The 15,599-nt window shown below is 48.7% G+C and overlaps 1 protein-coding gene across 2 annotated transcripts in view; it reads left to right on the top strand.

Annotated features, from left to right (window-relative positions):
• The window catches only part of MIDN (midnolin), a 45,285-nt gene that overhangs the window by 9,337 nt on the left and 20,349 nt on the right, over positions 1-15,599 (top strand). Inside the window, exons 1-4 of one of the 2 annotated variants that reach the window (XM_035118678.3) lie at positions 5,838-6,232; positions 6,688-6,910; positions 9,268-9,355; positions 10,222-10,284. In XM_035118678.3, the coding sequence (XP_034974569.3) occupies positions 6,696-6,910; positions 9,268-9,355; positions 10,222-10,284 (366 nt within the window). In that variant the 5' untranslated portion in view covers positions 5,838-6,232; positions 6,688-6,695. Of the gene's footprint in view, positions 1-5,837; positions 6,233-6,687; positions 6,911-9,267; positions 9,356-10,221; positions 10,285-15,599 lie in introns of those variants that run through there. The other variant, XM_035118677.3, reaches the window with a different exon arrangement.

The raw sequence follows: 15,599 nt of genomic DNA, 5'->3' as shown, positions 1-15,599 counted from the left end.
ACCTATTGTTCCTGGGGCCTTTTAATCTCCCCTTTCCCCACCAGGGGGTGCCCTTGTTTTGCTGGCTCAATCCAGAGCCACTCCAGATCAGGTCCCCTGATCTGACAATAAGACAACAGAGCGGAATAATGCCGTCGCCCTCAGGGGTTTACTCAGCACGGACAGGATCAGGCCACCCTTCAGCAGCTTCATAAGCTTCCCCAAAAGAAGAAGAAGGGAGCGTTGGAAACAACCACGAGATTTCTCCCATCACTGTGCGTCACGACCTCAAAGGACCCCAGATTTAAACCTGTGGGTGTCAGATTATAGATGACATTGCTTCGTAGGGGTTCCTCGTCATCTGGCTGCTTGCGTTTTTTTCTCTCCCACCAAAACCCACCTTTCCCAGAGAATAATATCCCCCCTGCTGGTAAAATTGTTCCAGTTATCTCTAGATCACTCCAAGCTCTGTTATCCTGGCCGTCTGCAGAGCTTGAAGGGGGGCGGGGCAGGCTGCCGTCTTATCTACGGTAAGACCCCCGGGGCTCATCTGCACTATGTGTTTAAAGCGGTTATCGTAACATTTTAAACAGTCCCCGCAAATCATTCTGGGAGCTGTAGTTTGCTTAGGGCAGGCTTCCTCAACCTCGGCCCACCAGATGTTTTTTGGCCTACAACTCCCATGATCCCTAGCTAGCAGGACGAGTGGTCAGGGATGATGGGAATTTTAGTCTCAAAACATCTGGAGGGCCGAGGTTGAGGTTGAGGAAGCCTGGCTTAGGGTGGGTGCGCACACACACACACACACACACACACACACACACACACACACACCATTCCCCTCCCAGTTCCCACAATTCTGGGAATCATAGCTCTGGGAGGGAGAGTACGGCGACCCCCCTCAAAAAACAAAAACCTCTTGGTGCCCTTAACAAATGGCATCTCTCAAAATTCTTGACTATTTAAAGTGGTATCATATGGTATGAATACAGCCATGGTCCCCCCTTCAAAGAATTCTGGGAAGTGTAGTTTGTTAAGGATGCTGGGAGCTGTTAGGAGACACCCCTGTTCCCTTCCAGAGCAGTTCTCAGCACTGATTGACAATTCCTCCTGTTTCCCAGGGAACTCTGGGAACCATGACTCTCTTGAGAGGACCAGAGGGTCACCTAAGGGCTCTGAGCAGCCCTAGCAAACTACACTTCCCAGGATTCTCGGGGAGAAGCCCTGTTTAAAGTGGCAGAACGCTGGTTTTCTGTGCTTAGCCCAGATGGGGCCTCCCGTTCTCTGCCTTTGTCCTCCGATCCAAGGCCCTTTCTCCCGCAACTCTTCGAAATCCCTTTCAGAGAATTCTGCCTCTTTCCAACCAGGGCTCTTAGACCCTTAATCCAGGAAGCTGTGAAGAAAATGTCCTTGCACCGCAGAAAAGCCACATTCCCTTCCCAGAGGTGGGCTGGAGCTGGAATTTTATCCAAACCCACTGGATAAACCCGAAACCTTGGAGAGGTTTTGCCAGTCATTGTAGGCAATTCTGAGCCAGTGGTCTCATGTAGCAAAAGGCAGTTTCCTACGTCCCCATCAGCCCCAGACAGTGTTAGAAACTCAGCTATATATGCTAATTGCCAAATGGTACGTTAAACGGAGGTTATGGTTGCCACAATGGAATCTCGAGGCGCCATTCCCCCCCTCCATGGATATTATTATTATTATTATTATTATTATTATTATTATTATTCATTTGATGTATATTTCAAAGGGGAGGGAATCTCAAAGCCATTTGCAGCACATGAGAACATCAAATTAAACAATCCAGAATAAAAGAGATTCAAGGAAAATATTTCAGGTCCTTCTCTAAGGGACATTTTGCTTCCCCCCTATTTATTTACCTGTAATTTATAGAGCTGCCCCACAGCAGATGTGCTCTAGGAAGCCAGCGGGGTGTAGTGGTTAGAATGTCAGACTAGGACCTGGGAGATCAGGGTTCGAATCCTCACTCAGCTAGGAAGCTCACTGGGTGAACTTAGAGTCACCCGCACCCTCTTAGCCTACCTCTTAGGGTCGTTGTGGGGATTAAGTGAGGAGGGGAGCGAACCCTGTTCTCCTTGGAGAAAAAAGGTGGGAGATAACTGCAGCAAAGGAAGCTGGAGATGTCACTCCCCAACCTGGCACCCAGAGATCTCTGCATGGTTGCAATCGGAGCCGCGCCAGTTGCAAAATTTGCCTGGCGCCTGAGGAATTTATAACTCTGAGTCACTGTAAGCAATATTGAGCTAGAATAGATGGACCTGTGGTCTGATTCAGTATAAGACAGGTCCCTGTACCCCTATTTGGGAAGGGTCGTAGCTCAGAGCAGCTGCTTTGCATGCAGAAGGTTAACCCCTCGGGTAGGGCTACGAAGACCCCCACCCTGTCTCCTCATCCGTGCTGTTGGTCACTGAAGCTCAATGCTGCCGTCATCGAGCTTCAGCATCAGTACGCTCCTATTTAAATCAACTTCTGATTTAATGAGGACTAGAGTCTTGATTACTTGCTGCATCTCCAGGTAGGGCTAGGAATCCCCCCCCCCGGGCCTGAAACCCTGGAGAGCTGCTGCCAGTCATTGCGGGCAATACTGAGCTCAATGGACTGTTGATTTGACTCAGAATGAAGCACCTCTTTCTGCCCCTGAACAGGAAAGTTAAGATGATGAGGTATTTCTTGATGCAGAGCAGCCTGGTTTGGCCAAGGAGAGGTGCAAGCTTGCGGGTATTAACAGAGCGCTGGTGGCAAAGAGCCCTGTGAAACCGTCAAAGCTTGCCTGTTCCCTACACCATTTAGTCCCAGCAAAAGAACCCCCGCGTTGAGCTCCTTTGGGCATCTCAGCTCAGCAACTGCAGAGCTACTAGGCCGATTTGATTGCACTGGTGACAAAACACCCCAAACCCACAAACGAAATAGCCAGATCTACCAACAATTCATGTGCGCCTCCATCAATCGTGCTGGCTGGTCAGGAGTGCCTCTGAGGACATACAGAGTCATTTTCCCTGGCTGTTAGCCCTAACCACTAAGCCAATTTACCATTTTCTGTACAGCTTAGCGTTGGCTGCAACCTACCCGATAAGTACGTCTAATATAGAATTTTGCTCGTTGATTAATCTGGCATTATTGGCTAGGCAGCTAACGCATCTCCCTTGGTAGTTTATTCTAGAAACGCCTGCTTCCTTCCTTCCATAAATCTAATGTATCCCCTTTGCTACATTCAGTGAATTTGCTGGGTGCTGCACAGGTATAACTCTCAAAAGGACTAGAAACATGCTTTCTTTGAGAGGGATGGAATGAGCACAGGCCCATCTGCTCTGGAGAGATTTTGGAATGTACCTCTCAAGCCTCAAGAAGCTGCTTCATAAGGAGTCTGACTGTTGGTCTATTTGGCTCACTATTGTCTGTGTGGGGCCTAGATTCAGAAGGAACCCCCTGCTGGATTAATTTTACCTCTAGCCGGCGGTGGGTCAGACTGGATGACCTCGTGGTTTCCTTCCATGAATCCTATAAAGACATTTTGAATTGTAGCGCTGATGGACGAAGGCAACAACCCCTCCCAGCTTCAGGGAATAACAGCGCTGACTCCTTGCTCTGACAGCCCGGCCTCTGCAGCAAGGCAATGTGGCATAGTGGTTAGAGCGTTAGATGGGAACCAGAGGAGAGCTGAATTTGGACCCCTCTTAAGCCAGGAAGCTCACTGGGTGGCTTTGGGCCAGTTCTGCTGCCTGCCTGCTTGCCTCTCTCTCTGCTCCTAACCTACCTTATAGAGTTGTGGTACAGGTAAAGGGTAGGGTGGAGAGCTGTGTTTGCTGCCTTGAGGCTCTTAGAGGGGGTAGAAATGCAACTAATCACAAAAGAGACACCAGGAGGGATGCCAATGCAAGCATCATTTAATAATAATAATAATAATAATAATAATAATAATAATAATAATGTTCTGCAGAATTGCACACATAGACTTTTCCTACACCAACATAAAGGGTAAGCAAGAGGGCAATAATTGGTAGAGAACCTGCTTTTCAGATGGATAGGGAATAAAATTATTATTATTATTATTATTATTATTATTATTATTATTACTGCTGCAGGTTGAGTCCCTCACATCTGCAGCCATAGTTTCCTTCCTTGAAACCCTGGGCAGCCGCTGCCATTCAGTGTAGTAGACAATGCTGAGCTTGATAGACCAACAGCCTGCCTTCTACGTTCCTATTTCTGTGGTGCTCTGTGCATGCTCCAATTCATCCTTTGTTTATCATATTTCACCGTGCTTCCATGAGGGAGTTCAAGCCTCTAGCTTGCTAGACACATGTCCCTTGTGAAAAGAGAGTTTTCACCTTAAGGTTGTATCCAACCAATTTTAAACCAGAGTAGGCCATTAATTTGGACCATGGAGGTCCATTAATTTCTGTTGGGTTTATTCCGGGTATAACCTAACTTGAGATAGATCCAATTTTTTAAAAAATGGCTCTGGGTCCCTACAGTTCTGTGGGGCACAGATGTATTTATTTCTGATTAACTCTGCAAAAGCAGGGGGGACTGCTGCACAGGGCTGTTGTATAAATTTTCTTGCGGGGGAGTATTTTGGGATTACTTAATAATGAGTAGAGATTGGGTCTGTCTGGATACAACCAGGAAGCCGGTTTTTCCCTTCTGGACTTCTGTGTATGTTGCCATTCGCACAAGAGGTTTAGCAGAACAAACTCTGTGCATGCTCAGAGGCACTGTTAATCAGCGAATACTCATTCAGAACAGGTCTCAGGGGCAAGGGAATATTCTGCAAGGCTCCATCAGGGAAACAGAAATGGGAAGACATGAGAAGGAGGGGAGTCAGTTTTGAATTTTCCTCGTCAGCCTAATTATAAATACCACTTGCTCAAAATAGTTACTTCAAGGGTATGTGGAAGGCATGTGAAGAATTTCAAGCTACCCTATGAAAACTCAAACTTTCTCCTCCCCCAAATAAATGGGATGGGGAAGGTATTTTCCCCTGATAATGATAATCATCATCATCACTTTAAAACAACTCTCCTAAATTATCACGGTCTGCATAAATCAAGACAATAAATAATGCCTGTTTACAAGAAATAAATAAAGGAGAATTATATTTCTAGTTTTTGAGTTTCCAGGTACCTAGTCCACCTAGTTTGTGCTTTTTGATATAGATACTGTTTTGTATTTTGATACCTCGTTCACCTCTTTGCGGGGCTCTTGGTCCAATTAGCGATGTACAAATAGTATTGTTAATAATAGTAACAAACTAACTGATAATAACATAATAATATGTACTGGACTGGTCGTAGGCAAGAAAAGCTATCCTAAATCTTTAAAAACGTGATACAATATTGTATCTTGATACAATGATAATAATGTATCTGGTTGTATCCAGATACATTATTATCATTGCTTATTAATACCATCACCATCATTACTTATTACATTTATATACCACTCTTCATATGAAGCTCTTTGTGTGTCTCAGGGCTCCAACCCTTCCCTTAAAAAAAGAAAACCCCACTATTTTTCTTTTAAAAAAATTAATTACGACAAAAAAGACCAACCTGCCTGCCTCCTTGCAATTACATCCTCACCATTTCCTCACCATTTGGGCTTACATATATACACACACAGTACAATCTCTCACACACGTCTCATTCTTTAATAATGCTCTTTGTTGTAGGAATAATATATTATGAATGGCCCTTTAAAAAAAAAAAGAGCGGGGCGGGGGAGGAAATACTGGGGCCGGCTCTACCCCTCCCTCGAAAAAAAGGCGTGTGGGCGGAGAAAGGGGGGGTTAAAAACTCCATCTTGCCACCCAAAGGCCCCTCCCACTATGGCTTGATGGCGCTGGGTGCGCGAGGCATCCGGTCTCCTTTTCCACGTGGGGGAGAGCCAGCAGCCGGCCGCCATTGGCCCGCCGCGCTGGCGTCTCGGCGTTCGGAGGGCTGGGATTGGCAGCGGCGGGGCAGAGAGAGAAAAGAATGAATGGGGAGGGGAGAGAGGTTCCTCCCCCGTTTGGAACGTTGATACATTATAACTTTCGCTCCCAGCCGCCCCGCCCCCTTCTCATTCTGGCTCTTCCTTCCCCCTCTTTCATCTCCCCTCCTTTCTTCTGCGCTGGTTAGTTTCACGCCAGACCTCGGGAGCAGCAGGAGCAGCGGCAGCCCTGGCGGCGGCGGCTGCGGCGGCGGCTGCTTCGCTGCTCCGTCTGTGTGGCCGCGGGTTCGAGCCTAAGGTGGGGCGGAAGGAAAAAATATATATCTTTTTAAAAAATTCTTTTTAACTCTCCTGTATTTCAACCAGGAGGCAGGCTTGGTTTTGTGCGTGTGTGTGTGTGTGTTTTACAAAGTCGCCTTCCCATTGTCTCTTAAGAAGAAGGGGGAGGGGAGAATTGAGGAGCGTGAGTTTTGGGGGAGGAGGACAAAGGACGCCGCCTCCTTCCGCGATCTTTGCACGCGAGCGGCGGCGGGGAGAGGGAGGGAGGGGCAGAGAGAAAGCGGAGCGGAGGACGTCTGGAAAGCTTGCACTTGGATTTACTCCGGCGTCCCTAGGGCCCCTCGTGTGAACGCTCGAAGCGGAGTCGCTCCGGTTTCTCGTGGAAACGCCGAGGCGGCGGGAAACGCTCCTTTTGTCTGATCCGTGTCTCCTTGTCTTCCCCACCCACCCCCACCTTTAAAAAAAAAACTCTAGGTAATCGAATGGACCAACCTACCCCCAGGAGCTGCAGCCGGGGGCCCCCAGCCTGCGACGCCGTTCAGAGCGAGCCGTCCATGATTGTGCTCGTTCACACGACCACCGGGGCCCGGTATGAGCTGTCTGTGCCCGTGGAAGAGACGGTGGAAGGTCTGAAGCGGCGGTTGTCCCAGAGGCTGAAGGTCCCGCGGGAGAGGCTGGCGCTGCTGCACAAAGAAAGGTAATTACACGTGTGTGTGTGTGTGTGTGTGTGTGTGTGTGTGTGTATTGCTAATCCCCCCTTCCTTTTACTTTCTTCCTCTCCACGCCATCCCGAATACCCGGGTAGAGGAGTTAGGCTTAAATCGGGAGCTCGCGGGGAGCAAGAAGTTCGGGTTGCAGCCTACTAAGTTTTACTCGGGAGTAGACCCGCTGGCGTCTCCGTGTCAGTGGGTGGTTGTGAACTCTGCTCGGCAGGAGATTTGTGGGAAAGGGATGTGTCCCGAGTTCACTGTGTCTCTTCCCTTCGTTGGGGGTGTGCGGGCTCTACTCGGGAGGAGACCTATTGGAAGGAATGGGCCTGAGGAAGCTGTGCGCCCTTTTAATTTCACACGGTCAGTTCCAGCGGGGAGCTTGGGGTCCAGCGCCTCGCTTTTTGACCTGCATCCGGGAGCCCGAGGCGTTGTTCTACTCGGGATTAGGGCTCCACAACTGAATCCAGTAGGGCTTAATCCCAGGGCAACCAGGGCCTGATGGGATCTTGGCGGTGCGGTGTGTGTGAGGGTTGGGGGGGGGGAGAGAGAATGGTCTACTCGGGAGTAAGCTCGCCCGGGAAGCTTTGCTGTGCAGCCAGTGCGTGTGCCGGCGATCGCACCCTGAGAGGGGAAAAACTTTTTTAAGAAGGGCAGGAAAGTAGCGGATCTCGTTCAGAGTAGACTCGTTGAAATGAGTGGATGTTAGCTGCAGACCTGGGTCCGTTCCTTGCAATGGCTCTTTAAGTGGGCTGGATCATGTCTACTTGCTTTTGTGAAGTGGGTGTGTTTGCACCCGTGCACCCGTATGACACCCTCTTGACCCTCCCCCTTTTTTATATCCCTGCTATAAACCTGTCTTTTGATACGTGTTGGTGCATATTTGCCTAAAATCGCCTTAAATGTATATATTGTCATTTACAAGAGCCTCCGGTTCTTTTGGTAATGCCAGACTAGGACGTGTAAAAGGTGTGTGTGTAAAAAGAGATTCCTTCAGCCTAGATTTTGTGTGTCCCCAAAATACTTAATTGTCCCTGAATAGCCCCCATCTCCATTTCTCCTCCTGTTTATTAAGGGGGGGGTCTTGAAAGACCACACTCTGAAATGCCCTTACAATTTCCTTGAGATATTTGGTGAGAATACCCCCCCCAAAAAAAATCTGTCCTGGCCTCTCTTTTTTTGGTTCCCACTAAAGGGTTTTTTATGCATAGCTGGAAATTCTCATTGCGGCCCCCAAATCTACCCCCCCAATCCTGGCCTGGCCCTCTTCCTCCTGTCCTTTGTTCGGAAGGTTGATTCTCCATCTCTCTGCAGACGTACCTGCTTTAAAAAAAAATCAGTATTTGAGGATCCCGGAGCCTGTACGTTGCAGGGAATCCGAAATACTGTATTCTCCTGGGGTTTTTAAATTTTTGTAATTTCAGAGGATTTGTGGAAATCTAATTGCAACAGTAACTGATACGGGCCAGGCTGGGAGGGGGGGGTCCTCCTCCTCCTCCTCCTTTCTCCCTTTGTTTAACAAAATCTCCTTCGCTTTGTTAGGGTAGAGAGAGGCAGATCAGTTCCTAAGATGCAAGGAAGCTTTGCCTTTGTGTGATGAGCCCTTGAGGGGGAAGGAAATCTTCCTCCCCCCCCATATTTGTATAACTTCCCTCCCACCCCCTGTCTGATCTACCTTTTATTTTTTAACGCATAAATCCAAAAAAATGCATTTTTATCCTCTTCCTTCTTCGCACAACTAGGTAAAAATAGGGAACAGTTCAGACTTAAAAATAAGGTGCCCCCCTCCCCACTCAAAGGGAATAGTAATCAAGAGTCGATTTTTCCCTTTAGGTACTGGGCCGTGCAATATAATGGTGTTTTTTTTAAAAAGCCCCCCGTTTTACAACCATACATTTATCCCTTCCTCTCTCTCCCCCTTGGAAAACTATGGCAATGGCTGCAATTTCTCTCTTTAGATACAATGGGTTTTTTTGCAATAAATGAATAAAATATCTATCCGGATCTGTCGCTGAAATTGTCTGGCAGAGTGGGTTTGTGCAACGAGATAGTTGTTTGACGGATGACTGCGGAATACCAGCTGCCCTGTCTGGGGGGGGGGGGAGAGAGAGAGACTTATTATATTGTGTTTACATAAGGAGCGGAAAGGGGAGAGGCTGAATGAAGATACTTCCCCCCCCCAAAAAAGGAAATTACTGAAAAGATGAATAATCAGAGGTTCTGTGTTCCGAAAGCAATTTAATTACCATTTGTATTTTTGAAAGTAACAATGCTTTACCCCCCTCCCTCTCTTTCTCTCTCTCCCCTGCTCACCCCCCCCCCAAACAAAAATACTGTATCCTTTTAGTCGACTTAATTCGGGAAAACTTCAAGACCTGGGGGTTGGAGACGGCAGCAAGTTGACTCTGGTGCCAACGGTGGAAACTGGCTTAATGGTAAATAAGTTTCATTTCTTATCCCCACCCCCAGCATCAGGAGGGGCCAAGATTTGGCGCCCACTGGGTGCTGTGAACTATAACTCCCAACCGCCCCAACTTGGGTGTGTGCGAATGGCCAGTGATTATGGGAGTTGTAGTCAGAAGGCATTGACTTTGGCTACCTGAACCAGCAGGTTATTCCCTCTCCTGCAAAAGACTATGGGTGCCTTAGTCATCGTCTAAGGCAGGCATAGGCAAACTCAGCCCTCCAGATGTTTTGAGACTACATTTCCCATCATCCCTGACCACTGGTCCTGTTAGCTAGGGATGATGATGGGAGTTGTAGTCCCAAAACGTCTGGAGGTCCGAGTTTACCTATGCCTGCTCTAAGGCATTAATGACGGCAATAGGTTTTTTTACAGAGCCAGGGAATCGTGGAGTTGGAAGGGGGGCCCCCAAGAGCCATCTAGTCCAGCCCCATGCAATGCAGGAACCACAGCTAAAAGTATCCCTGGCAGATGGCCACCCAAACTCTGCAGAAACTAGTAAAATCCTGCCCACTTTTTTGTCCGCCCCTGCGCACCACTGGCATGCGGCCCCCAGAAGATTGGCCCTGGGCACATTAGGCCCTCGGCTGGAAAAGGTTCCCTAACCTTTAATTTTTGGAGCACCTCTGCAAGCTAACAGGTCACTCAAGGGCAGCTCAGGGTGGGGTGGGGAGGAAGCCTCCTCTTGGGCTCTTTTCCCTCCTGCTCGCCTAGAGGAGAATAGGAATGCTCTGTAGGCGACTAGGCAAAGTGTCGATTTTTGGAAAAAGAGATTTATCCTCTCGTCTTCTTGTTTCTCTTCCCCCCCCCCCCAAAAAAAAACCTCACCTATTACAGTCGCAAGCATCCAGACCGGAACAGTCCGTAATGCAAGCGTTGGAAAGTTTAACAGAAACTCAGGTAAGGACACCTTCGGCTTGGGACGTGTGTGTGTGTGTGTGTCTGTGAAAATTTCTCCCTGAAATCCATTGCCTGAAATCTCCCTGCGAGGACTACAGGGATTGGTCAGTGGCAGCCTGCCTCAGCCCTGGTGACCTCCAGATCTGTAAATGCCTGGTTTTCCTAAAATTTGGACCTCCCCTGTGCATTTAAAAGAAGGATTTCAAAAAGGCTCTGCCTTTAGGTAAAGCTTCCTCCTTTCCTGTTGGGTCACTTCCTTCATCACCGCCTTATTGACTTGGGAACTTTTGTGCCGTTAATTTTGTAGGTCGGTTGTACGCCTTCTCCTTTTTCTTTTCTATCGGCACCCTGAAACTACGGTTCCCAGGATTCTTGGTGCACCGTGACTGCTTGAAAGTGATATAGCACTGCTTTAAATGTAGAGTGATGGGACTTGAGAGGGGGAGCGTAGGACGTGCTCGTTTTTTTTTTGGTGAGGCTTAAAGGCCATAGAGCTGAAGGAGGAAGTATGAAAGAGTGCCGCTCTGTCCCACTTCCTCTTTCATCTCTATGGGCTTTTCGAGGCTCCGGATGAATTGCACCAAATCTGAATCTTCGTTTTATTTGAGCCTGTTCTGGTGGAGGGAGGGCAGAAGCGGCTAGAGGGGGGAGGTGTTGCCGTGGGGCTCGCTCCGAAATTCAGATGCGCCTGTGGGGTCTAGATAAGTTGGCAACCCCTGCTAGGGAAAGCCTAGCCTTTTGAAGGATTTAACTGAATCCTGTAAGGGAAACTTGTGACTATTAAAGGAGGGGGTTTGTCTCCCACATCACAATGGGCTTTCAGAGCTGGGGGGTGCAGACCCCTTGGATAGCCAGGGTTGTCAGTATTATTATTATTATTATTATTATTATTATTATTATTATTATTTATTGCTAGCTGGCCCTGCCACGCGTTGCTGGGGTTGGGCAAGTAATCCTTCAAGGCTAGAGGAGAAAGGTGAGGGTCTCTCAGCTATAGGTCTACTCTGAGGAGGGCTATCATTGCATATGGCTCATGGCATTTTAAATTACCTAAATGACTCCTGGTCTATTGCTCTTCCATGGTGAATGAATCCAAAATGCTCTCAAAAGAAAATGTGGTGGCTGGCCAGAAATATCTCCTCTTTATAACCCCCACCCCTCTTGCAAGCAAAGAAGTTCCCTTAATCTGCCAGCTGCCCCATTTCCTATCTCTAGCTTTGTCCCTCGCCATTAGTCATGCTAGCCACAGGAATGAACGAACAGAACTAACCGCAATTTGAAACACATCACAAAAAGGAAAAAAGGGTTGGGGAGGGAAGAGGAAACCAAGCGGGCTTGAGGGGCACCGATACTTAAAATGGTTGTGGTCCCATTGAACTTAGTGAACGAGGTGAACTGGGGAGGGTGTCCACTAATTCCGGGGGTGGGGGCAGCCTACTCAGAGTACAACAACTCTGGATGAAAACCTATTGTGTTTATAAGCCTCGTGTGATCAAAACGTGCCTTCTGATAATGTGATTTAAAATTAAGGTGTGAGCCCCTTTCCAGTGGCCCACTGAGTCCAGTATCCTGTTCTCAAAGTAGCAAACCGGATGCCTGTCATTTAATTTCAATAGACCTACAACTTGTAGTATTCACCCACTTCGGGGTGGTTTTTTTTGCAATTATTCACCATCACCAACACCAAATCACAAGAGCATTATATCACTTATAAGGCACCTCAAATTTACTACATGGAGCCCAGGGTTTAAAAAACTAAGCTGGACCTCCCCACATTTATTTTAAAAATGAGTATATAGGAGGGCAATGTTGTGAAACGGTCACTTAATTTTTTTTAAGCGCGGAGGGGCTTGTGGCTGGCAGGGAAGAGAGATTTGGGGTGCAGAGTCAGTAGCAGCAAGGGGGTAGGGGGGGAAGAGTCCCATTTCTCCTTCCTCTCCCCCCCCCCGCACCCCACTGCCTGGTCATTATATGGAGAAGAGGAGGATGGGGAGTTTTAATTTATTTACTGCTCCCTCCCCCCACCCCACCCCCACGGGAGTAAGAGCCTCAGGAAGAAGCAAGGGTGGAATTTGAGGGGGGGTGGTCTATTGATGGAAAGGGGGGTGCACGCCAGGAATGCTTGCATGCCTGGGGAGGGGGGTAGGTGGAGCTGAGCCGAGCGCCAGCCAGCCATCTGTTTCTGATGGGGCTGGCTTTGATTATTCTGGCTTCTGCTTAAACCCACATTCCTTCCTCTTTGCTGAGACTCTGCCGCTTTGCTCTTGGTAGCAAAAAAAGTCTGGTGGGAGGGGGTTTTTTGGGCGGGGAGAGAAGGGTGCAGAATCTGGTTGCGGGAGGGTGGCCGGGTTTAAGACTTGCCCTGGACGTTTTGATGCTTGCCTCCCCGATGGCATTTATTTCAAAGTTCTGCTCCATTGAAGTGAACGGGCCCTAGTTGTGTCATAACGGCTGTGCTGAATCAGGCCGAATGGTTTTGGCGCAGAATCCTGGCTAGCCGCATGCTTTCCCTTTAATTTTGAGTGTGTGCTACTTGAAATCATAGTATGCATTTAGTATGTGTTATTTATTTTATTTGTATGCTGTCCATCTGACGGGGTCTCCCCAGCCACTCTGGGCGGCTCCCAACAGAATATTAAAAACACGACAGAACGTTAAAAACTTCCCTGTACAGGGCTGCCTTCAGGGGTCTTCTAAAAGTCAGGTAGTTGTTTTATTTCCTTGACATCTGATGGGAGGGCGTTCCACAGGGCGGGCGCCACCACTGAGAAGGCCCTCTGCCTGGTTCCCTGCAACCTCACTTCTCACAGGGAGGAAACCTCCCTCAGGTCCCAGGCTGGGTGTCAGTGTTAAAGCGCAACTTTTTAAAACAACTTTGCAACCATAACAATTACCATTTAGTGCATCTTGCTTCATAAATATTCATTCTCTGTTTAGTAATAATAATTTATTTGTACCCCGCCTATCTGGCTGGGTCTCCCCAGCCACTCTGGGCGGCTTCCAACAGAAAAATACAACACGATAATCTATTAAACATTAAAAGCCTCCCTGAACAGGGCTGCCTTCAGATGTCTTCTAAAAGTCTGGTAGTTGTTTTCCTCTTTGACATCTTTTGGGAGGGCGTTCCACAGGGCAGGCGCCACCACCGAGAAGGCCCTCTGCCTAGTTCCCTGCAACTTGGCATCTCTCAACAAGGGAACCGCCAGAAGGCCCTCGGTGCTGGACCTCAGTGTCCGGACAGAATGATGGAGGTGGAGATGCTCCTTCAGGTATACTGGACCGAGGCCATTTAGGGCTTTAAAGGTCAGCACCAACACTTTGAATTGTGCTCGGAAACAAAATCAATATTATTCGTCGCCGTCTTCATATTGTGAAACGTTGCATTGTTTTTAATGTTGTAAACCACCCTGAGATCTACGGGGATGGGGCCGTAAACAAATTGAATAAATGATAAAGCTGGCTAGAATCTGTCACATGTCCCCAGTGTGTGTGTGTGTGTGTGTGTGTGTGTGTGTGTGTGTGTGTGTCTGTCCATCCATCCATATGGCAAGCTCTGCCCCCAAAGGCTTGCAATCTTTATTATTATTTTAAAACATACATGCATAAACACACACACACACGAGGAAAGAGAGTTGGGAAGGGAAGAGGAAACCAAGCAAGCTCAAGGCACCAAAACGCATGCAAGCACCCAGGCCACTGGCACCCATCTTTTGCAAAACCGCGGCCACGGCCACCCCTGTTTCAGCCCAAGGTGATGGTTGGAAAGAGAGATTCCCTGGAGAGGAGAGCTAGTAGCTTTTGCATTCTTCCTAGGACAGGGAAATGGTGGGGGGAACCTCTCCTCTCCCCCGTTCCCCCTAGCAAACTTTTTCTTCCCATAGCTTTTGCACAGAAAGGGAACTCCCAGTAACTGTCCGAGTATTTACTTGGGGAGTGGGGGGGGGGAGACAAAACTAGGAAGCCCCACCCTTCATTCATCCTGTGGCTGTTCTGCTTTCCTCAAACGGCTGCCCGCCTTCCTCTTGCTAAGAGCAGGAAAATCTGCTTCCTCTAATGTTTGGGGTGGGTTTTACGAAAAATCTGCCTTCCCCAACGCCCTTTCCTGAGATCTGGGTGCAGGGCCGGGTGGGTGAAATGTCTCGCTTCCGTTGGTTGAGAGAGGGTGGGGGTGTTATAATTTATTTACGGTTGCATTTGCTGCGTTCTCCAAGGCAGCTCTCTTCCCCCACAACCACCCCGCGAGGTAGGTTAGGCTGGAGAGGACATGCAATTGCAGGGGGGATTCGAACCCGGATCCTAGTAGTATTATTATTGAGAATCTCCCCTTTTACAAGTCTGTGTTGCTCGGCTGAAATCATAACCTCTCCTGGGTTGTGTTTTGTTTTTGGGATGGGCACCGATTCTGGAGAGGAAGAATCGGTTCCTCCCTGACGTAGGGTGTTTTGTTTTTCTGTGTGTGTGTTTGTTTGCTTTGCAAGGGGTGGGGTGGTCCAGGAAGTCTGTAGGGTTGCCCCTCCAGTGATGCATGCTGCCCTCCTCTCAGGGAGGGCGCAAACCGCCCGCCTGCCCCACCCACAAAGCGTGGCCGTGGTGCCACCCTCCCAGAGCGGCAGGGAAGCGGGCAAGGCTGAGGGTTACCTCGGGCCAAGAGTTTTCTGAACACGTCGGAGAAAGAAAGAATTCGGTGTACTCTGAGTCATCCCCTGGTTTCTGGGAACTGGGGCTCAGCTCTCGAGCTGGATTCAGAGGCAATCAATTTAAATTTCTTCCTTTGCGTCCTCTCTCACTTTCCCCGGGGGGTGAGGGGCGAAGGCTTTCTGAATCCAAGCAGGAAAATAATATTTTCTTTTCGGGTGGTTGGCACAGAAGAACATCTCTCTCTTTCTCTCCCGCCCTCAACCCAAACCCATTGCCATCTCTCTAGAGAACACGGAGGTGGGTTTTTGTGTGTATGTGTGTGTGTGTGTGTGTGTGTGTGTGTGTGTGTGTGTGTGTGTGTGTCTTTTCCCCACCCACCCGGTTCACTCCCAGAAGAGTGTGCGATTGTGAAACTTGCGTCCTCTGGCGTAGATAAGAGGTTGTGTTGCAATCACGGTGACTGCAGGGTTTTTTTTAGTTCCCACCCCCCTCCTAGTTTGTGGAAAGGCTTATTGGCGGCCTTGACGCATTTGTTGAGGGTGGCAGGTTCCCTGAGCATGTGCAGAGTGCATTCCCCCACCCGCCCAGGGCGGGTGTGCAGTTGTGCAACTTCATCCTCCAGAGCAGGTAACAGGTTTTGAGTTTTGATTTTCCCCTCTACTGTTTTGCAGAAAGGT

Source organism: Zootoca vivipara, chromosome 6 (assembly GCF_965207765.1).
Source record: "Zootoca vivipara chromosome 6, rZooViv2.hap1.1, whole genome shotgun sequence".
Taxonomy (NCBI): domain Eukaryota; kingdom Metazoa; phylum Chordata; class Lepidosauria; order Squamata; family Lacertidae; genus Zootoca; species Zootoca vivipara.
This window is presented reverse-complemented; position numbering and strand designations above follow the sequence as displayed.